General features: G+C 40.2%; 1 protein-coding gene across 1 annotated transcript in view; it reads left to right on the forward strand.

Moving 5' to 3' along the window:
* LOC309669917 (utrophin-like) overlaps nucleotides 1-22,855 on the forward strand; it is a 245,502-nt gene that overhangs the window by 100,983 nt on the left and 121,664 nt on the right. The window contains exon 15 of the mRNA XM_082480714.1: nucleotides 17,796-17,968. Coding sequence (XP_082336840.1) covers nucleotides 17,796-17,968 — 173 coding nt within the window. The remainder of the gene's footprint in view (nucleotides 1-17,795; nucleotides 17,969-22,855) is intronic.

Consider the following 22,855-nt stretch of genomic DNA (forward strand, 5'->3'; position numbering starts at 1 on the left):
TGGAGTTCTCTCTCATGTTCCTTCCAAGTGTTTGAGTTGTAGGACATGAACATGAGAATGATGCTTCCCATTTTTGTGTCAGCCACGAAACAGAATAATTTCATCTCTTAACAGCATTGAGCATTTGTGGTCCTTGGTCAGAACTAGATTTTCAAGGCTTTTTGCATTAGCTGTAACACTGATTTATTAAGTACTTGCGTAACTTCACTTCCTCACTTCAAAAAAAATTAAAAAAATTTCCTCTTTGTGTTCAGCAGAGAGAGAGGTAAAGAAATTAGGTATGACATAAAACAGAGAAGCCAAGTAAAAATTTTAAAAGCTCAGAAACAGAAAACCCAATGAACCTTAAAGCCTCCAATTTTCCTTCTCCTCTGATGCACAAAATAGTCGAAGTTCTGCTTGACAGGGTTGAACACACAAAAATTTAGTCATGTTTATTTGCATGTTAGCTATGTTTTAAAAAAATTAAAATTATGTGTAGCTTGCATTATCTGACAGTTTTAAAAGCTTTTTGTGCTGCCAAACAAAAAGTATCAGGATGCATTCAGTGGTTGTCATCAGCTGACCCTATAATGTGTATTTATGACTGTTTATTTTAAAACTAATAAACCTATCCATTTCACGAACCTTCTAATTCTTTACTAACATGGTTTATTATTAGGGTTGTCTTCTATTCTCCAATCTTTCTACCCTGCTTTTCAGATTTTGAGGCTGGGAAAGATGAAGAGTAAAAAATCAAGAGATAATAAATGAACCAGAACACGTCTTGCAGTTAGAAAGCATAAGTGTGTTTGTTATGAGCATGCTTAGACTATAAGATCACCTTCATGTTTATGAGGAGCTGTGCATGAGCTTTTGTGACCAAAGATCAAATGTGAATTCCTTAGAAATTGTACAACGTGTATTTCCTGAACAGTCTCTTTAATTCTGACAGAGTATTTGAAGTGCTTTTGAAGTGATTTTGTGCGTTGTGCCTCCAGAGCCAAATGTTGCTGCTGTGTGCACTGTATTCATAGTGTCAAATCTAACTTCAGCAGCGGTTTGGAGTGAGGGCATGAGGTGGTTTTGTTGTTACAAAGGAGCGCTTTTTCTGTTGCAGGAGTTTTATGTCCTAATCGCTTGGTGGCAACTTGATTAATGGAATATACTTTAACTACTTTCCTTGTCAGTGAAGCATTTACTGAATTTGGTAACAACCAGATGAGTTGCTTCCTCTTTATAGGGCTTAATATTCAAAAGGGATTCTTCTGAGATAAATATGATTGAGAGCATTCATTTAGCTGTATGACGGACACAATGCAGATCAAAAGTTAATAGAGACATAGATACGTGCTATGAAACTAAATGTAATACAGTCAAGATAGTTGGCTGAAAATATTTGAGATTTCAATTCTGTCTCCTTAGTTTTGTAACTGTCTTTCTCCGTAATCCTTGATAGCTATGCAAACTTATTACTCTGTCCAAATTCTTTCCAGGACAAAGTAGGGATGATGAGTGTCACCTGCCAGAACAGTCACTGGGAGCTTACTCCAGGGAAAAGATGTGCCAAATATGCTTAATAGGATAAAGTTCAAAATGGAGAAAAATAGCAAGTATGAGCATACTGGGCTCAATTATGCCTTTCCTGTGGCAGATCTATCGTAGGTGTAGGGAAGTAGTATGCTGTGGAGCACGGGTGCCTGGAAGCAATTATAAACTTGGAAATGATAACGCCTGCCAGATACCGAGGGGCAGGCAGCTGAGCGGAGAAAAGGATTTGCTGTAACTTTTAGAAGACAGTAAATCTTCTCCCTTGCTCGTCCTGTGCATGGGAGGATGGTGTCTTCTTACCTTTTCATTCCCTGTTTAGAAGTGCTTGCTATGAAGAGATGAGGGATTTCAGCTGCACCTACAGCACCGTGTGACTTGCGTGCAGGAGTTGCGCAAATTCAATTCTCTGCACTCTTGTCCCTCTTCTCCAGTCTTTGTGGTACATTCTCCCGTTCTTACATGCTTTACACAGCTATCTTGAAGCACCTCACTTCAGAAAAGCCACAATTACATTTTAGACGGTTACTTTCTGAAACTTTGAATTGCTACTGTTCTCCCTTAAGGTGTTGCTAAGCAATAATTAGATGTACCTGGCAGCTTCAGTGCTATCATTACACAGTAGAGGTGGTAAAAAGGAATATCGTTTATTTGTTTAAATAACATACCTGCAGTGTTGGCTCAGGGGATCGCTACACAGTGAAAAGAATGAATACTCTTTCTGAGCTACAACATTTAAACCTTCATCTTACCATGAGTTTTTAGTGTTTAATCCCATGGTTTGTAAGTGAATTTAGATGAAGACGAGGTTGTCCTATGGTATCAGTCATACAGCTTTTAAAGTAAGCCCTCCATCAGATACTACTTTTCTTTACCCACTCACAGCAAAAAGTATAGTTCAGTTCAGGTGGTGAGGCACTGTGGGCTGCTGCTTTGATGCAGTATCCACAGCATGAAAAGTTTTAAATTAAATGTTAAAGGCACATCTCTGTAGTTCAGGGTCATTGATCTTTTTTAAAGTGAACTTTGAAAAGAAACAAAACCCCCACCTTTTTAGTAAATTAAAATGGTATACTTTGGTATTTCTTGCCAGATTAGGAGATTGACCTCCTGTGGTTTGATAGAACTATTTTGTAGATGTCGGTTTGCTATAATCACAAGAGTAATTTTCTTACGGCTGTTTCACCACGGCATGTTAAAGTTGATATAAAAACACATTTCCTTATAAATATTATAAGGATTCTGACTTCATAGACAAAAAATTACTTCAAATAATCCAAATTACATACCTTATAGTCTTTTTAAATACAGAAGATCATCTTGTTAATGGTTATGCTAGAAATTCAAAATACAGTTGTTTTTATGTAGCAAATGCCTGCCCAGAATTCAGATATAGAATTAAAAATTCATGGCTGAAAAGCTACAGCTGAATCAAATTGTTATGGCTGAGCTTAGAGTTTGCATTGGATGGGAAGAGTCCAATTCCCAATGGCTTTCAAAAAAACCCAACCAAACACGAAAACCCAAACCCAACTAGATGCAGGTAATACTTCTCCTTCCTGCAGGACATGGCCGCTTAGTTAACTGAGAACAGAAGACAAGATATAAGATAGTAGAGCATAAAGTAAAATACGGGGAGACTGAGTCAAAAGGTTGTGCTTGAGTATTTATCCTTGGAGTATGGCAAAATGATAAATTATGCCGCATCACTGTAATGGCACTATATCCTTGTTAGGTGTTTGAGTCTAATGCCATTGCTTAGAAGTAAAGTAGGAAGAGACTGTAATATGCTATTTGAATGAGATTTGAATCCACAGATACTGAGTTAGTGCTGTAGAATTTAAGATGGTCTCTCAATTATTTATGACAAACTTGAAATCAAAATATGATTTTCATGGTCTTTCCACTATTTGGATTGAGTACTTGCCAAAAAACTACTAAATTAATCAGCTTTTCATTGGTCAGTTTTAGTATCTTGAGAGATGGGTATCCTTTACCAAGTAATAAATACATAAATAAGCCCTTCTTCTTGTAGCAAATGATTTTAAAGATGTGTATTTAATTGTTGCATGTATTATGCATGGATTTAATGAGGCTTTTCTCAGACTAAGCTGTCAGGGAGCTAGAAAACTTCTCATCATGGTCAAGAAAACCTTAAGGAAAGCTTCATTTTCAGATTGGGCTGAAATATTGAAAGTCCCGTGTTCTTAACTTGGGAAACTGGATGCTTACTCTGGGTGTGCGTTAATGCAGCCTCTAGAATCTTTTCCTTGGGAGTGCTGCTTTGGCAGTCTGTCATGTTATATCTCCAGTAGACTATCACCCTGTTTTCAGTTTCACCCTTTTTAATAAAAATGTTAGTAACTCCATCTAAGACAACTTACTGGTTTTGTTTCTGTGCAAAGAGAGCAGAGTTAAAGATGCTATTAAAGACAGAAAGACCATGAGGTGCCTCATAGCTTGCTGATTTCTAGTGTGATTATTGGAAGCAAGTGCTGGTATCCTATAATTGAAGAGGGAAAACCAGGAGACAAGGAAGCTAACAGTCTTAGGAGGCTTCTCCAGTGAACTCTTTATAGACTGTCCCTCAATAGGAACACTTCATTTAGTCACCAGTAATAACTAGGGAGTAACAACCTGACCATGAAATTCCTGCCTAGCATGAAAGCCAGATTTCATCCATACTCCCTGCTGCCTCCTTCATTCTGTCAATTAGAGTTAGGATTAAAACCTTCATGTTCTGTCCAGTCCCATAGTGAAATTTAAGTCTCAGCATCTTGCACAGTAAATTTCTCAATGGCTCCGTGCCTGAAATAGATGCCATGGTGGTACTTCCCTGCATACTTCCCTTTGGCGTCTAATCTATTTTAGATATACTCCAAGTATGAGATACTGCTTTGCATTTTTGTGTTCTGAGTACATTTGAAATGTTCTCCTTCTGGGAAATTCAAAGAAATTAAAACACACAACTTATATTCAGGTCCAAAACATTATAAAGTCATGCTGGCTTCATAAAGCTGAAAGCCATACGTTGTCTGAAAAAGGCCAGGCTGGATGGAGCTTTGAGTAACCTGGTGTAGTGGGAGGTGTCCCTGCCCAAGGCAGGGGGCTTGGAACTCGATGACCTTTAAGGTCCCTTCCAACCTAAAGCATTCTACGAAAAATAAGAGCCAGGGGGGAAACCCACCACCAAACCACCCAGTCCCTTACTAATCTTTCATGGCAGTGCAACATTGCCTGTCACCAAGACTACATTATCTCCTCTGGAATCCTAACAAATTTTATTCTTGAGATTTAAAGTCTTGTCTCATGCCCCATTTTCTCAGGAAGGCTGCAGTCTATCTGTGCTCACTTAATACAGAACTCTGTCATTGAATAGGGCAGATATTGCACAGGGCAGACCCCTGTATGAGACTGGCTGATCCATGTAAAAATACCTGCCCAAGACAAACTGATACCCTTTAGCCTTAAAGAAAGAAATAAGGAAAAAGTCAAACCAGTGCAGTGCCTTGGCTCTAAGCTCTAGGAACTCTGCAAACTCTTTCATGTAATTCATAATCTGCATTGCAATCACCACTGTAATAGATACCTACTTGGTAATTTAGGCAATCATATTTATGTGACGTTTGTGTTTTCCCGCCACTTCTTTCTCTTTATTGCAAAAGCTTGATTTGTCCATCTGTCGTGATAAATTCTTGGTCCTTGGGGTACTATATCACTTGAGTGATTTGGCTTCTGGCAGAGGTTATCAGTGAGGCTGTGCAGGAAGAGCTCTCCTTAGTGAAGCCCTGGTGTTGGGTTCAATTGATAGTGAGCCTCAGTGGAGGACCGACGTTGCTGGAGCTGTGTGTTAACTCTGTATTGTAGGTGCTGACCTGCTGTAGAAGCAAGGGGGCAGCTCTCCCTCCTGGTCTGATCAGATTGACGCCAGGTATTTTGCAAGGCAGGAGAAAATACCACAGTGCTTTTGAACAAGTGAATTTTTTTGTGTTCCTGCCTGAAGCTGCATGTCTTGAGTGAAACCAGGATGTATTGATTTGCTGTAACCACCTATTGACCTCTGCGTCCCTTACATCTGAGTCACACAAGGGAACGCTATTCTTTTTATCTTTTTGTTGTTGTTACTCGTTGGTGTGAGTCACGTAAGATATATGTATGCTCTGTGTGTAAACAGCCTGGTTCATTCACTCTTAAGATTCTTGCAGCTGTTTATTTTTCCATTTTTTTTTTCTAGAAAAAAACCTTATTTTCTCCTTTCTTTAGTTTGTATTCCAAAGTCAAATTGTGCTTAGTATGACAGTTTTCTTGCATTTTTTGCACATCACCTCAAGTATGAAGCAAATTCTTTATAGCGTCTTTGCACATGCTTAATCTTTTCGTGCAGATTGAAGTCTGAAAGACTTCTGTCTTTTCTGAAATTGAACTTTAGAGGTGTGTGTAAGATTATCTTCAAGTTGATCAGATATTCCATTGCCTCTGGAAGGTAAAATAATTTTTTTTTTCTTGCCCAGTTTTGATTTCATTGATTCTGCTGGTTCACTTGTTTGCAGTAGCCTAACATTCAGTTACTTCTGGATTTACACTTGATTAAAAGTAGGGTTTTTTTAATTGATTCTTTGCAGTACTAGGTTTTTAGATGTACAACTCTGCTACTAGTTTTATAATCACTGCATTAAGTGTCTCGCTAAATGTTGAGGCTCTTAAGCCTGGATTTGCAGGGCATTCACTTCAGAACCCACTCCTAAAAACAGTTGCTAGAAAATGTGATCGTGGTTGTGTGTCACCGGCTGCTGTGCTGACCTTCCTTTTTCTACCATTGGTAAAAGTGCTTTTCTGTTGACAGTCCTTGCATTTTGCAGGCTGCCATTAGTAACATTACCAATGGCTATAAAGTGCTGTTAGCTGGTTATATTATTTGTATCCAGTTTTATGTTATTATTTAAGGCATGAGAAAACGCACCAAATTGCTCTAATACCAAGACGTAACAAGAAGTTCCATTGCACACGATGTTCTGCAGCAGTGCCTGGAACGCATCAGCAGTACATTGCTCTCCAGTGTCTTAAATTCCCATGTGTGTATCCACAAGAGTGTTTTGGGAGTGTTTGTACGATCTAACATTGTCATGTCTACAAAACCACTGTCTTTACATGTACAGGCTATATTAAATGTATGTCAGTTACTTTTATTTTTCTTCTACAAATGCAGAATTTCTCAAATGCTGCAGTGTGCTTTCATGAGAAAGGGCCACTGAAAAAGTTGTTATTCAGAACAATTTTCAAAGTGTTTTTACTGGAAACATTGGTCCAGCATTATCTGTATATATATATTTGATTAGCTTGTATAGAATTCTGCCAAATAGTACCTATCCACCTCAGAAGGCATTTACATTTGCATCTAATAGTATTGAAAGATCTAGAATGTATGATTTTTTATGACACCAGAAAATTGGGAAGCCGGTTATCTAAGTATGAAGCCTGAGAATAAACATAAAATTAATGTGTATATTTGAGTATAGTCCTGGAGTTGCGAAACCTCATTATAATCCAGCCTGACACCCATTTTTGTTTTATGTGCACTAGCACTTCTGAAGTGGATTTAAATGCTGTTTTCTTCCTGTTTTGCAAGGGTTTGGGTTGGTTTTTTTTCCTGCAAGAGCAGCAGAAACAAGCCTTAGTGTGTATGGGAATTGGGATCCGCGCTTTGTGTCTGTCTTTCAGGAGAAGAGAGATTCTCACATGGAGATTCTAGTTAAATTTTTTGCAAGATGATTTTACTTTCTCTGATGTATGGGGTTTTTTCCTTCTGTAAGCGGTTAATTTAGAAAAGAACAGTATTTGAACATGATTTAAGATACTGTTGCATTAATTATTGGGCTTTTTCCTTCAGCAGTAGAGTAAATTCAGACAGTTTGTGCGTACCCAGTTGTGCTGTAAAGCTGGTCTAGTTCTGCTGCCTTTGTTTGGAAAACTTTTCTCAGTTTATTTTGCAAGCACTTCTGCAGTTTGTGTAATAAGCCCATATAAAACATACATACAGGCAGCAAAGCACAAATAAAATAAGCCAAAATCCTGCTACTGCCGGTATTTTTATTTTTTTTCCCCTCCAGAGTTTATTCTTAAAATCCTGACCCATACTGGCTGCATCAGTATAATCCACTTGCTGAGAATAATTTTAAAGACAGTTTTCTCACTGGTGACTATTGGTACTTCATGTGATAGTTGGGTGAAATAAAAAGAAAGTAAAAGCAGCATGTGATACCCAACATGGTCATAGGAGAAATAGTTGTAAAGGCTTTTGCAAGTGATGGATCGTTGGTTTGGTTTTAATTACACATTTTCTGACTTGCTGGCAACTATTACTGAAGGTCTTTTTGGCGGTTGAGTAACGTGCGGTTGTACGGAAAGCATTAGTAGTAGCTTAAATAGGCCTTCTCATGCACACAGGGTTTCCAGTGGGAATGGTTTGAAATGATTTCCTAGTAGCCACCCTCGGGGTGTCGGGTTTCCCGCGGGCGGGCGAGCCAAGGCTGGTGCGAAAACAGTCTGCCCGCACCCCGTCTGCCCTCGCCAGCACCAGCGGAGCACCGCTTGCTTTTACAGCCCCGAAACCTGTTCAGTGACTACATAGCTGCCTTTCCTTTCGGGGAAAAAAGGGCGAGTGAGGGTCCAGGGTTTCTGCTGCCTTAGGGGTGGCAGTGGTTTTCCAGCGGGGAGGTCTCCAGGAAGGGGGAGTGTGCTTGGCGTCAGAGCAGCACCAGGGCTGCTGGAAGGGAGGATGCTGATTACAATAATAAACAAATGCCGGCGATAGATTACCGCACGGCTGTCAGAGCAGACAGGACCAAAGGAAGAGATCCCCAGCAAAGGCTTCAGAGGTTGTGGCAGGATCCTTTGCTGGAGATTGGTTGGGGTTTTTTTGCCTATAGAAAGGAAATGACTTTTTAGATTTCTTTTCATGGGCCTTGGCTGTTCGGCGGTGCAGCATCCCCTGGGCAAAGCAAAGTGGGTGGAGGGAAGAGGGCTGGAGGTGGCTTGGTTACTGCCATAGCAACACCAGCCCGCTGGCGGCCAGCTGCGAGGAAGGCAGGGAGAGGAGCGGTGGCCTCCTGTCCGGTCGCGCCGCCCGTGTTTCTGAGGCTGAAGTGTGCCTCGTCCCATTTTGACTTCTCTGAAAAGCTGACTTTTGGTGCTTTCTATAAACAGAAGTTTCTCTGGGGAATTTTTTTTTCTTCTTTTTTTTTTTTTTTTTTCCCCTTTGTATTTTTTTCCCTTGAATGGAGCAACATGGAAGGACTTGCTCCTCCTCCCCACTCTCTGCATCTACCACACAGCAGCGGAGGATACTCTCTCAGGGTAACTGAGACCAAACATTGAGCGTGAGGCCTGCAAGAAGCACTTGGAGCCCGCAGGCCATTGCCGAGGTGAGCTGGAGGCAGTCCTGGCCAGGCGTGGAGAGGAGGACATCCCCGCAGCGCCATGGGGCCAGGTTAACCCTGCAAGGAGCGTCGCCCGGTGCCAGCGGCTGACCCGCCGGTGCCCAGACCGTGGGAAAGAGCGGGGACGGGGAGGCTGCGGCAATGGTGCGGCGGGAACTGCCCCTGGGGGAGCGCAGCCCAGCAGAGGGGCCCGCGCAGGAGCCGCCGGGGAGTTTTGAGAGAGCATAGGTGCAAAAAGAGAAGGAACCTTTTTGAAGGCTATAGACCTGGCTTGGAGGACGTACCAGGAAAATGTGGGCTTCGGACGCTCAATGATGATTGGCCTGAGCTTCAGCTTACGTGAGCTGCTGACAAAATTTGAAAAGGTATGATAAGCACCGTTTCGTGTACTTACAAAGGTTATGCCTTTGACAAATACACAATACAAAGGGCAGGTTGGTGTTAAACTTAGGAGGTTTTCTGTGTTGTTGTTAAGGTCCTCATGTGAACCCTGTGGCCTCTCAAATATGGAAGCCTACTGCTTCTTCCCATCCGCATTTCAGGTCCTACAAGATTAGTTTTACAGCATGTGCTCTGATTGTGGTCATCTTTTTTTTCTTGGTTTTTTTTTTTTTTTTTCTTTTTTTTTCCCCCAAAGGAAATGACAGAAAGGTTTGGGCTTTGCTAAGTCAAGGGCATAAGGGGACTTTCCAGAATGCCTGTGACCTTACTTCACTATTGACATAAAGGAATTGCTCTGCAGTTTGCTGTTAAATTTAGTTGAATGTTATCTTAGTCAAATTGGTAGATCTCATGATGGCTTTTATAAGTACTTCCAATGAATGCACCACTTTTTCCATCGTTTCGCGTGTTCTTTTATTCTAGCTGGTTACTCTTTCTCTTACCAGGACATTTGGTAACAGTAATGCTGAGAGGCTTGGCTTTGCAGTGATTGCGCCTATTAGTGAGAGACATGTCACTGTCCAAACCCAGGTTGTTTTCATCTAATTTGTCAGTACTTCCAATGAAACCTGGATCATATGTTTGTAACCATTGTTAGCGTGGCTTTGTATACTATATTTTCTTTGGGTTTTTTTAAATAACATTTCTCCAAACTTCTTGTGCCCTGCAAGACCAGAATCTGTAAAAATAATATATAGTAGTTTATTTACACATTAAGATAAAAACCATAAATACTGTGGTCACGAGGCAGGAGAGCAAATTGTAAAGCCTGATTCTGTGGTTTTCTATCCTAAATCTCTAAACTTCAGTGTGTTTGTGTTGGTTTTTTTTTTTTTTTTTTTTAATACAAATTAGCACTAGTCACCAGAACAGTAGTAAAATGAGTATTACTAAAAGAACCTAAAAGTCTCAGAAAATAAAATTAAGCTACTTTTTTGTTTTGTTTGGTTGGTTAATTTCAAAATCATAATAAGCCTGAGTCCTCAGAAGACTGTTGTAAACTGGTTTGGATTTGTTGGTCATTTTAAACTCTTGTATTTTTACTTTCCTACAGTAGCAAACTTTGTACCTAATGAGACAGATCCTGTTCAGTATCCCACCAGCATGATTCTTCCAAAAGTAGTAATAGTAACAGCAAAAGGGTTTGTGACATTATTTCTTCACTGTGCAGATCACTTTGCGCCTCTCTTGCCTCCGGTCGCTCAACAGGGCTTCACTCTTGTAATCGCTGCTGATGCCTGCAAAGATTAGGACATGTGCTAGACTCTTTGAGATGCTTCATGACGTAGTTAAAACAGAAGTTTCGAAATCAATGTTTCTAATGTTTTTTTGAACCATACAAGCCCTGTCATTTGCAGACTCCAGGCTCTCCCCTGTGATTTTGAATATTCCAGTGTCTTATTTCATCTTAAAGGAATTGATTGTAGCAATTCTCAACAAAAACAAACTCTTAGGCCTCACAGCTCTGCTCTATTTTTTAGCTTGAAGCTTGCTGCGGCATTTTGTTGTCTCCTGTGCTGAAATTTGTAACACGACATGGGAGGATGCTTTGGTGCTGGAGAAGAAAGTTAACATTTTAGTTGGTGAACTTGGACCACAAATTCTAATCTGTGCTTACTTAGCAAGTTTTCTTTTCCTTTTTTTTTTTTTTTTTTAAAGCAAGTTCCCTTCCTCCTTCCCCTGCTTCATCTCTCCTCCTCATGAATCCCCACACACCCATCCTGTTCTTCCTAAGTGAGAAGTTTGCTGCCAGGAGAAACAGCGTTCTGACAGTGATCCTGGCTTGCAAGCTACTTTCAGCTTGCTGGATTCATGAATATATGTTGCAAGGAGAGAATTACGAGTGCTGTTAATGTGGTCGTAATGCAGAAGCCAGATGGCATTTGCAGAAGTTTGCACGGCACTCCCTTCCTATGCAAAAGCAGAGTCGCATTACACTGGAGTGGGCAGGGCTGCTTTGGCTTTGTTCAGTCGCAATTATGTGACTGCTGGAATTAGTAGTAACAGATTTATGATGCCTGCCCCTCAGATGTTGAGTCAACGCCATGCGATGGAGCCACAGAGGTTGTCGAAGGCAGGTTGGCATTCTCAGCCTTCCTAAGTGCATCATCATTCTTGTGATGAAACGAATCCTTACCCACACCATATGTCACCTGTTAAGGTACTATCCATTAAGTTTAAGTGCAAGCCAAGATAGCTTTTTGGAATCTTGAAGCGTCGGTGCAAGGCTTTTGGTAGTACAAGTGTTTGAAATTTAGATGTGAAAAATATCCCGAAGTTGTTTTTCCTCAAAAAAGTTTCTTTCTTGATGAAATATCCGAGAGCTTAAGTAGTAATTAAATTTCTGTCATATCTAAAGCCAATTGCTTTTGTGGATTGCTTTGATCTTATACTATAGTCCCAGTGGCTGTAGTGATACCCAGCGTGGTCTGTGTATGACATTTTAGAGAGGTTTAATGTCAGTCTTTATACACACTTCTGCCACTGGTGGATTTATTATAATGGCAATTTTGCCCAAGGGTTTTGCATGTGTACTGCTCTTCTGAATGTGAATTCATTATAAACTGATTGCTTAACAGCAACTGCCACTGCAGGGCTCTGAAACAGCAGATGGGATGATCCTTTCTAAAGATATGACTGTCCTCTGACACCAGGGGAGAGACTCCCTGGATGAGATGAGTACCTGGATTCTTCAGAGACTTTTCTTTTTTTTTAACCGTGTCTTTTTACAGCAGCATCTCTCTCTCCCTGCTACCCCCGGCATTTGTAAGGAAGAGAGCAATAAAAATCCCATTTTCCTTTTACAATGGCCACTTTCTTATGCCTGTATCGTGCCCTAATTCTTACTCCCTCCGTAAGAGTCATAAAAAAGTGAAAAGCTCCAAGTGAAGCAGAGGCGAAAGGGAACATCTGACCCAGCAGTGTTCCCAGAGGCAGTTGGCAGAAGCAGGTAAAATGTATCTGGTTCAATAGAGACTAAACAATTTGCTATTTAAAAAAAAAAAAATAATTAAAAATCCATTCCTTTGCTACCTGCTGTGAGACCTCAAAGAAAGATGTTCTGACTCATGCCTGTGGCTGTACAGTTATGTCCTTAGGTTGGCGCTGACATTTTTGTTCCAGCCATTCCAGCTGGAAGAGTTTTCTACGATACTTCGGTGTGCAGTCATCACCTTTATTCTTGACCTCTAAAAAAGCAAGTGCAGCATTTCTGTAACTGTATCTTTGCTGACTTGAACATTTTCGTTGAAGGCAACGGGCAGTCATTTTTGCGGGACTTGCTATTCCCTGTACCCGCACCAAGTCTGCCGTCCTGTTCCAGTCACAGGCGTGATTTGTATTGGGTGGAAGAAGTACAAAGCTGTCCTGGCAAAATAGCCTGGGGGTAACCTTTGTTGGGGAAAATGCAATTCTTCAAGCTATTTTTCATTCATGAGGAGTCAACCCTCAGTCCTACTAACTCCTCTTAAGATCTTTATGTGGTTCAAAAGCCACAGTGGTTTGCCTGTTCTGCGGCTTATACCTGGGGATTGAAATTACGCAGCAGTCTGTGTGCCAACACAAAATGCTGCCAGTCTTGTGGCACAGCATCAGCATTGGACCTGCGTGTCCGTTTCTTACAAGCCACACGTAGTTTGTGAGCCATAACTTGCCATCCGTGCTTTGTGGTCTGATCTTTATAGAAATTCAGTGGAATTCTGTTTCCTAATAAAAATTAAAATAGTTAAAAATCAGGGTGGAATACAGAATTTTGCTGTGTATAGTGGATTTAAAAAACATTGGAGTAAAATGTTGGTAAACCCTGTATGTAGCTGTTTTAAAAAATCCGATGAAGTTATGATTTGGTATAGAATGCTATTGACCTTTTTCATAAGAAACTAAGTTGAGTTTTATATATAGTAAAAACTTGATTAAGAGATTTTGATAATAGAACCTATAACGTTATAGGAACTTCTGTTTATTTACCTTACAGAAGAAAATAACTTCCCTGGTTTAGATCTTTGTATCATAAAACTCAAGTATTCTAGAGTTCTTAATGGAGAGAATGGAATGGAGTAACATTTTGCATGTTATAAAATGCGCTGTTTCTTCCACTTTAATTTTGGCATGGAAACATGGAGTTTATTTCCACCTCTCATGTTTCTACCTTCAACAGAAGGGTTTGGGTCCTTTATAGATGAAAATATTTTGCCTGTCTTAATGGCAGTGTACCAATGAAGACGGTACAAACAAACAAAATCTGAAAAAACATGAGTGGAAGCGAATATGCTGCCACCTTAGGGGGTTGCACAGTGTGTTAGAGGCCCTCTGGACTCATTCAGAAAAAAGGCACTAGAATGCCCATCATCGTGGGAGTGCTGTTGATTTGGGTTTTGGTTGGATTTTTTCGGGGGTCTTTTTAAAGGATTTTTGTTTTTCTTTGTAAAGGATTAATAGTTTGAAAAGGACAATTTTGTTTACTGTTGCAACTGTTTAAAATATCCTTGCAGTCTGTAAGGAGGAAAAAAAGAAAAAAAGTTTGATAGAGGTTGACTTTGAAGTTGGAGTCATTAAATTTGATTCTGTTCAAATCTTTGTCATATATTTTCTTTTGCCCTGGGCAAGGCACTCTAGTCTGCCTCTAGTAGCTGCTCCAACTGGAGTCAGCTATGTCTTTGGGTCCTTTTCAGAATTGCTATCTATACCGTTATTGAGTGTCACATACCATATTTATACATTCTTTAAAGACACGTACTCTTCAATTGTCATTATGTGATAATTTAGTATTTTATTTGATTGAAATTAAAGCAAGAAGTAGGCTTCTTATTATGGAGAAAAGCTTTAAAATCAGATCCGAACATAAAATAAAGGCTTGACTCCTACAGGTAAATCATCTGCCATGAGAAGGGTAAAGAGGGAGAGAAGCAAAGTCTAAGGTTCAGAACGGAGATAAGGGGATTTTGAAATCACCAGACCAAAGTGGAAAAGACAGGCAGCAGTTTGATCTTAATTCTTAAAAGGAATTTAAGGAAAGTAGCAATCTTCTAATAGCCTGGCTAGAGTGAAGTAGATATATAAATGTCAGCCTAGTTATTTATTCTCCTTTCTATCTTTCAAAACTTTGAAACTTGCACCTTGATTTATATATAGGATGTCGTTCTGTTGTTCAATACCTTTCTTTAAATTTAGGACCTTAATCCTACAAGCACTTGGGCATGTAAACAGATCTGTTGACCTCATACCAATTAATTATCAATCCAGTCTAACAGATATGTGCATATAAATATTTGCAAAATTAGCAAAATATGGCACCTCCATAGTAATACCTCCAGTAATTAAGTTGATAAAGCTGTGTAACTACAGTTTAAGAAGTAGGAATTTCTGCTGGTAAGAAGTCTTTCTCTGATTGCGGTGTATTTCTTTAGGTTTCTTTTTTCTTGTTTATTTTTTCATCTTTTTTTACTTTGCTTTGTTTTGAATGCACTGGGAGAGCACTCTGGCCCACATCCCCATTGCACTGGGCTAGGAACGATGGTGTTTCACAGCTGTGTCCACCTCTTTATGTTGCAAAAGGGACATAATTTTTTCTTTTCCCCCTCTTCTCCTGCATCCTCCAGTGTGTTGACCCTGTGAATCTGGATAGGGAGCTTCATTGTGATAATAGGGAAATGTTTATAGTTGCTTCTAAGGTACCGAAAAATCGAAATTGGATTAACTCTTATTAGACTTAATACTGGTTGGGGGCTGAGCAGGGATAATCAACTTTTTTATCCCCTTTTACCACATAGAGGACAATGGAGAAGAATTCGGAGAATCAACGACCAAGAAAAAGGCAGGAGAAAGGGAAATTGTAGATCAGGATGAACATACATTGGGATGTGTAGAGAATGGATAGAGTTCTTCCCACTTTCAAATAAGAAATTCTGAGGGAGGACAACCACAACATATTTGCAAATCTCATAAGAATTGAAAGATTACAGTAACGTGGTGAGTAAAGCAGATTGCTGTAATTGGTAGCAATCTTGGGACAAGGTGGGTGCCCATCATCCTTGTTAGTCTTTCAATAGAGGGCAATACTTGCATAAAAATCTAAAAATCTTCAAGATCTTTTACATCATTATTGGGGGATAACTAACTTAACGTGTCTGTTGCCATTAGCAGCCATCCCACCTTCCTGCTGCACTTCTTCCATGTGCATGTTGATGTGGGACACGTATTTGGATTTCTCTCCCTCTTTTTTTTTTTTTTTTTTTTTTTTTTTTTGAGATCTGTGATGCACTGACATTCATTAATATCACTCCCGTCGGTTTATCCATCAGCTGTCTGTGCTTTTTTTCCTGGAAAATGGAAATCAGAAGAGAGAAAGAGAAGTTAATTAGCAAAGTTGATTCTTTGAACTGAGCTGTCACAACACGGCCATCACAGATGGGACTCAGGAATGCGAACAGCAGATTTACTGTGCCTCAATCAATGCAATATGGCTGGCAAATGCAAGAATCAAACCCGTTTTGAATGAAACGTCTTTAAATGTGCATGCTTAAGGGTCCTTTCAAATGTAATCAAAGCTAGAATGTTTTATGACTCTTCTCATTAGTTTCGGAATGAATATTGTGATCCGAGATCAGTTTGTTTTCAACAATTTTTCTTTTGTAACCTTAAGGAGGCATAGAAATGGATTTGACATGGCCAGACTTTTGTAGCACAGATTAGTGTGCAATTAAAATTGTAACTGCTGTATGTGGTTGTATCTCCTGGTGTTTGGATCTAAGCTGGTTTTCACTGGGTCTACTTGCATGTTGGCGGCATAAGGACAGGAGCTGCAAATGTTTTCAGATAAGCATCTCATTTGTTCAACTGATGACTATGCTGTTTTATTTGGATTGGTTGATCATCAGACTCTTCCATTTCTGTTTTTCGTTTTGAGTGCCCTTGCTTGTATCTATTTTCAGAATGGTAATTTTTATCAGGATGGTTTTAAAGACCACAAAAGTGTCTTTTTATCTGTTTTGAAGTAGTGAAACCCAGGGCAAAGAGTTGATAGTTGTCTAAAGTCAAATAGTAGCTCAACTACAGAGCCAGAGCCTCACTGATGCTTCCCTCCCTCTCTCTTGCCCCCCACCCCTTTCCCCGCTCTGTCTCTCCTCCCCCCACTTCTCCAGCTGCATGCTTACTTCTTTTTGCTTTCTTCTCTAGCTGAAGAAAGCTTTCGTGCTGTCTCAGATTCATAGCTGCTTGTCCACTGTTTCCAAGCATCAACCGTAGATGTGCAAGCAGCCATTCTAAGATGCAGGACTACCCCTTGAGGATGGGGAGGTACAAGAGGCCCCTCCTTTCCCACTCCTGGCAACAAATGGAGATTACTGAGGAACTGTCTGGAAGCATAAAAACCTTGAAGGGATTTCAGTTATTCAATTTCTTCCTTTGCAAAAGAAGTTTGTTTACATGTGCAGCAAGTTCCTGTCACAATCTTTGCTGATGAATCCTGTTGAGACAGCCAGTAGACTTCCTGGCTCTCCACACATTGACATTGCTCTACGAGAGCGTATGCAGATGTGTGCATGCTAGAAAGCATTGGTGGCGATGCAGGAAGTGTTGTTTGCTCTTGTAATGTCTTTTAAAAATAATACTTTAGATGAAGACAACATCTGTAATATGTTTCTTTAGGCAGATGGTAGATCAGAGAATAAAATATGTTTGATTTCTTAATAGGAGGAGAAATGAGTAAGATGAAATCACAAGCACTTATTTTTCTTTTCGGTGTTTACTATGAAATTCAGGTTATAATGCAACCTGCTGTTTTATGTCTACCTCTCCATATATTGCAGGCCATGGTGTACAGTAGTTTAATTGTAAAAATGGGCTTGCGGTAACTGTAGTCATTTAGCTGCAGTTCAAGGATGTAGGTTTTAGTTAAAAGCTTTCATTGCGTATGACCTAAAGCACTACATAGTGCTTGAATTTCACTGGGCTGTGTAAGGTTTCTGCAATGTTTTATTTCGAAGAGGAAAGAGACAATGTGGCTAAGGCTGACTCTGTGCAATTTCTGAGCAGGAAATGATTTCTAGTACATTTGAAAATGCTGCACTGTGTGAAATGCGTGGGAGAAGAGTAGACAATCAGTTACCCTCAGTGCTGCAAAAACATGCAGAGAACTGAGTGTTTATAGTTCTACGTCCTGTTTCACAGTCAAGGACCACTTTCAAACTCCTTTTCTCACACTTAAGAAATCTAGACCTTTTATAGTGATGCTAATAGGGTTGCAGGTTTTCCCCTCTGCGTCTCTTTTCAGAGTCACGCAAGAAAGTCAGACTATGTGCTCGGTCCTAGTGCTTCAGAGTGCTAATGAGAGTAAGCTCTCCCCTCCTTTATTTAGAGAACTAAGATGTTTGGACTTTCTTGCTGATATTTCAGGACATCCAAGCTGAGATTGATGCCCACAATGACATCTTTAAAAGCATTGATGGAAACAGACAGAAGATGGTGAAAGCCTTGGGAAACTCTGAGGAAGCTGCCCTGCTCCAGCACCGGCTTGATGACATGAACCAGCGCTGGAACGACCTGAAGGCGAAGTCGTCTAACATCAGGTAAGTAACAAAAATATCAAGTTCGTGAATGGGGCACAGTTGCTCTCTTCTAAAAGGCTTGAGAGATGCGACCACGGCACTCTAGTGAAATCTCCATTTTCTTCCATAAAGGACCCCTGACCACAAATATAAAAACTTGGTGCACTTGCTCACCATGCAGGCTTCACTACCTGTTCTTCTCTCTCCAGAGCTGCGCAGTTGTAACTTGCCAATCTGTACTAAATTTTGCAGAAAGTATGTTGAATTTTTCCTTATTATAAATTGATAGCAATGTCAATGGAGTAATTCTGTGAATCTACAATTACTACCCTGAGGAGAAATCAGGGTTTTGTTGGTTTTGGTTTTTACCACTGAAATGAGAAAATTTTGTAGGACTTGCATCTTAAATGTATTGATCCATATTGGTAGTAAAGTTTGTTTTTTTTTTTTTTTTTTTTTTTTAATTGCTGCTTATTAGATTAAGAAATGCTTTAAAATACATATTAATCAAGGAATGCATTTTCCAGTTTTTGGACCCTTACCAGTACCACGCTCACTGCCTGTTGAGGTGTAGTCATTGTTAAAATCTTCGCAATCTCATTTTGGAAGTAGGTATTACCATATTCATTAATGTGAATAAAATTCCACATTAAAATGAATTACATAGAAAAGAATTTCTAGAGCTTTTAATTGCAATTTCTTGCTTGTTCAATAAAGGAAACTGTTCTTTTAATAGAACAGGACAATGTGAAGCATTCATATGAATTTTCCAAAGGCCAAAACGAAAAGAAAAATGAGTTGAGTTTGGAATTCAGGCAGAAGGGTTTGAAAGAGTGAGACAGAGGGGAAAAAGTGATATTTACTTTTTGTCTCCACTTATCCCGTCACCAACCTGCTAAACAGTTAAGTGGAACAGGTAAATCAGCCCCGTGAAAGCCCACAGGCAGAGCTTGAACCAGAGGAACCGAGCAGTTTGGTGTGGGGGCTTGCAGAGACTGGCCCCACCGCACGAGTAGTTTAATGCAGGAGCTATTGAACTCGGGCTATTATGAGCTCTACTCACAAATAAGTCGATGTGAGAGGAAGACAGCAGCATTAATGTTTGCAGGGTTTGTGTCACTGCTGGTACCTTCAATGCTGCAGAGCCACATGGCACTGAGCTACAAGTAGAAGGTAGGCAGGGAAGAGAATACTGGAGCAAATACGAGAGAAGTAAATCTCAAATCTCACTCGCCACTGAAAGCAGCACAGCATTTCTGAGTTCATGGATTTTGCCCTGTTCTTAGATTGCAGTTCACTTTTCTAACCTGCTCAAGAGTGAAGAAAGCCTTCATAGGGAAATAACAAAGCATAGAACTCCCATGAAGTCAGTGTGTTGATGTAGCTGTTTGTCTTCAACTTTTGTTTTCTTGGTGTACCTTATTTCAAGGATGAATTGGAAAGCAAAACTGTATGGATGAATCTTGCGAGAACAGCAGATAACTGTGTTAGATGCTGCGACTGATGATTGAAAAATCTGATTGTTTTGTTATGGGTTTTAGCTTGGGATAGTGCTTCTAAATTAAGGTTTCTCTAAGTTTTTTAGAAAATTTTCAGCTATGTGTACATTCTGATTAGGTTGATTTTTAGTTCCTGCTCTCCCTTAGGGACAGTATGACTGTTTCTTCATCACTTCATTTGTCAGAGCTGATGATGCTAGTCACTGCATTGACTTTACTTCCCTGCTACTGTAACTAAAGGGATTTCCAAAGAGAAAAAGCAGCACTCTTATGAATATTTTAAATACATGGAAACCACTTAAACCTGTCCTTGTAGTAGCTACGACACCACCTGAGAAGACTATACCTCTCCTTGAAATTACTCATAGGCTTATTCACACTTCTTTCTTTTCTCTCTTTACTATCTTATTCCCAGGAAGAAAACAAAGCTGCAGATTTGTGCAGGTCTGCCTTTTAAAGCCAAATGTCTAGGAGAGATTCTTTTCTTCTGGGGCAGGAGGTGTGAGGGTGTCAGTGTTTGGAGGAGCGTAGAGGTACAAGTATGGAAGAAACAGAGAAGGATTCTCTATATTTAGACCACCCACCAATCTCTCTTATTCCATGTGTTCCCTGTTGCTCAGCAGGAAAAGTGTTACTTCCAAAGCAGAAGCAAAAGCTGAGGTCTCCAGCTGTGAAGAGAGCCTCTCAGGGTCAACAGAAGGGGAGTTGTGTCAGAGTTCCTGTTCTTCTGGATGATTTTATTCAGCCTGGGTGGAGGAGGGTGCTCTCAGACTGGTCAGCTGGGTGGGAGCATCTGTTTTTCAGGCTCATCCAGGATTCCCTTAGGAGTGCTTCTGAATTACAAGGTGGTTGATGCTGGGGAATATTGTTGCTCCAACCAGTATTCAAAACCAAGCAGCCGTCTATTACTGACCTGTATTTTTATCAGAGCAGGTTCTTAAGCCACCACTTGACCTGGCGAGTCCTGGGAGGTTGCCAATTCATATGTCACTGGAGCACAAACACCTGAAGCTTTGTTTGCAGGTTACATACCAGTAGAAGTACTAATTCCTAAACAAAGGCCAGAAATCCTGTCTTTGAAAGCAAAGAGGCCCAAGAAACTTTTCAGAACTTCAACGTAGTTTATTGACTCTCTTTAATAATGTCTGTATGAAAAATGTAAACAGTGATACTAAAACTTTACACGGAAAAGCAGATTGGAGCTTATCATGGTTCCCTTGCTCCTGTGCAGCATTTGCTCTGAATGGGGTTTACTGAATGCATGAATCTCCACTCCCCAGGAGAACTGAATGCTTGTGTCTACTCTTTAGCTGCTCCTGCATCTCGCTTTTATTTTCAGTATTGCTTCTGATAAGATTAGAAGGGTAACATTCAGGAAAAATCCAGGCTAATGCGATATGTTTTCCCCTGTGTATTTTTTTTCCCCTTTAACGTCTTTCTGACCTTTCAAGAGAGAGGTTAGCTCACTTTGTGTTCAGAGAAGAATTTTAAAGTCCCTGTTAGTGCAGTCCATTTCCTCCCCACCCCTTACTGCTCTACTTCTACAAGTTTAGCTTGCGTTGGATTTTGAAACCATGTGCTAGTGATATTTTGCTACTGTCATTAATCTGGCATGCACATGGGTACTCTTTAGTGGTAAATTATAATGCATTTAATCTAGTATAATATCCCACATCATTTGCATTAATATCAAATTAGTTTTTTCACTTATTATTGCATTGTATGTTAAATTAACAGTGAGTCACTCTTAAATTGTCCTTTAACTAGTTGCAGGAGTTTTTCTCCCACCCTTACAAAAGTCCAATTCATTTTGTATAGAGGAATTTTGCTAGATAATTAGAGCAGAATCTTGAAGCCTCAGAGAGTGCCAGTTTTTAGAGGTGAGAGCTGCTTAAATGTGCTAGATACAGTAATAAATCGTGATGAATAGAGATTTCATTATCAAATGTACAGAAAGCTAGGTGTTTAAAAAATGGGTAGATGTGGTACTTGGGGACATGGTTTAGAAGTGGTTTTTGTCAGGGTAGGTTAATGGTTGGACTTGATGATCTTAAATGTCCCTTCCAACCTCAGCAATTCTATGATTTTAGTTGTGTTTGCTTCTAGGAATTCATGAAGATGCTTTATTTTTGTAACAGTCGGTGACTCTAACTGCAAAACTGAAAATTCAAATGTGGGCTGCCTTGGCTTAGATGAGAGGGTAATGTCTCTCCTCTGCCCGATTAATAGGGAGTATAACTCTGTTTTCGCTTCGAGAAAGGAGTGCTGGTTCTGAGTACCGACCAGCTGAGGGTAACATATATGCAATGCTTTGCAGCTTGGCATTTCTGAGGGCATTTTTGATGAGATGTCAAGCTAGTTGTGAAAAGGAGAAGGTCCACATTGTACGTGGACCACCCTGTGCTGTTGGACCTGTGCCCCTGTGCGTGGCTGGGGGCCGACTATGGTGAATGCTCCAGCTGTGAAGCTGTGTTACTACCTTGCGTACTAACTTGCTGTGGAGTTAATACCATCTGTACAGGAAGAAGTTGGTTGCCTTGAAAGTCGTTCTGGTTAGTGAGTATTAAAGAATTGGACAGAGACCGGGGGAACTGAGACAGTACGTTTCACTCAGGAGCTGCTGGTCTACAAACCAAGGCCGGCAGGATGCTCTTCCCCGACATGCACATAACTGCAAGTGCAATAGCTCGCTTGTGATTCACTGCAGGGCAGGATGCTGGCTCAGCTGCTTAGGCCTGGGATAAGAGCAGCTGGCTTGAATTCAGTGTTGAGAGAATGGTATCAGTGAGAGCAATAAGAGATGATAGAAACCACGATGCACAACTCTATCGGCAGTAAAATGTCGCTTCTAGCAAGTACTTAAACTTTTTTTTTCCCCAAGTAGTTACCTAAGCATTTTCCTGAATGGAGTGAAAGAAAATAGGTTCCTCATCCTAAAGGTGCTTAGTTTATCATTTTCAGAAATGTGATTTTTTTTTTCTTTGTATCTTCCACCCCTCATACACTCATACTGACTGCTTTTTCGGTTTTTGCTTAGAAATTGTTGTTTACTGATATAAGCTAAGAACATGCTGGTCTCACACAGAATGACTGCAGTAAAAGAAGGGTAGCTGGTCCCTGTTGAAGATTTCCCTGCAGCTGTGTAGGCACTGCAGGGAGAAGCTATCAAGTCAAGGTTTTTCTGAAAATAAGAGAAAAGGGTATTGTGGAATCTGGGGGGTTTTGTCAATTAAACTGAGGGGCAGATTCACTGTGTTAATTCTCTGTTAACTCAACATCAACTAAAGATGATGTATTAAATAATCCGTGTCACTGGTATTTTCGGCAGCACAGGCAATTTGCTGTTGATCACTGCTGGGAGAACTTGTTGCTTTCACTGCTGGAGAGTCAAGGTTGTGGCATGAAAGAG

Source organism: Vanellus vanellus (assembly GCF_965231255.1).
Source record: "Vanellus vanellus genome assembly, chromosome: 3".
Taxonomy (NCBI): Eukaryota; Metazoa; Chordata; class Aves; order Charadriiformes; family Charadriidae; genus Vanellus; species Vanellus vanellus.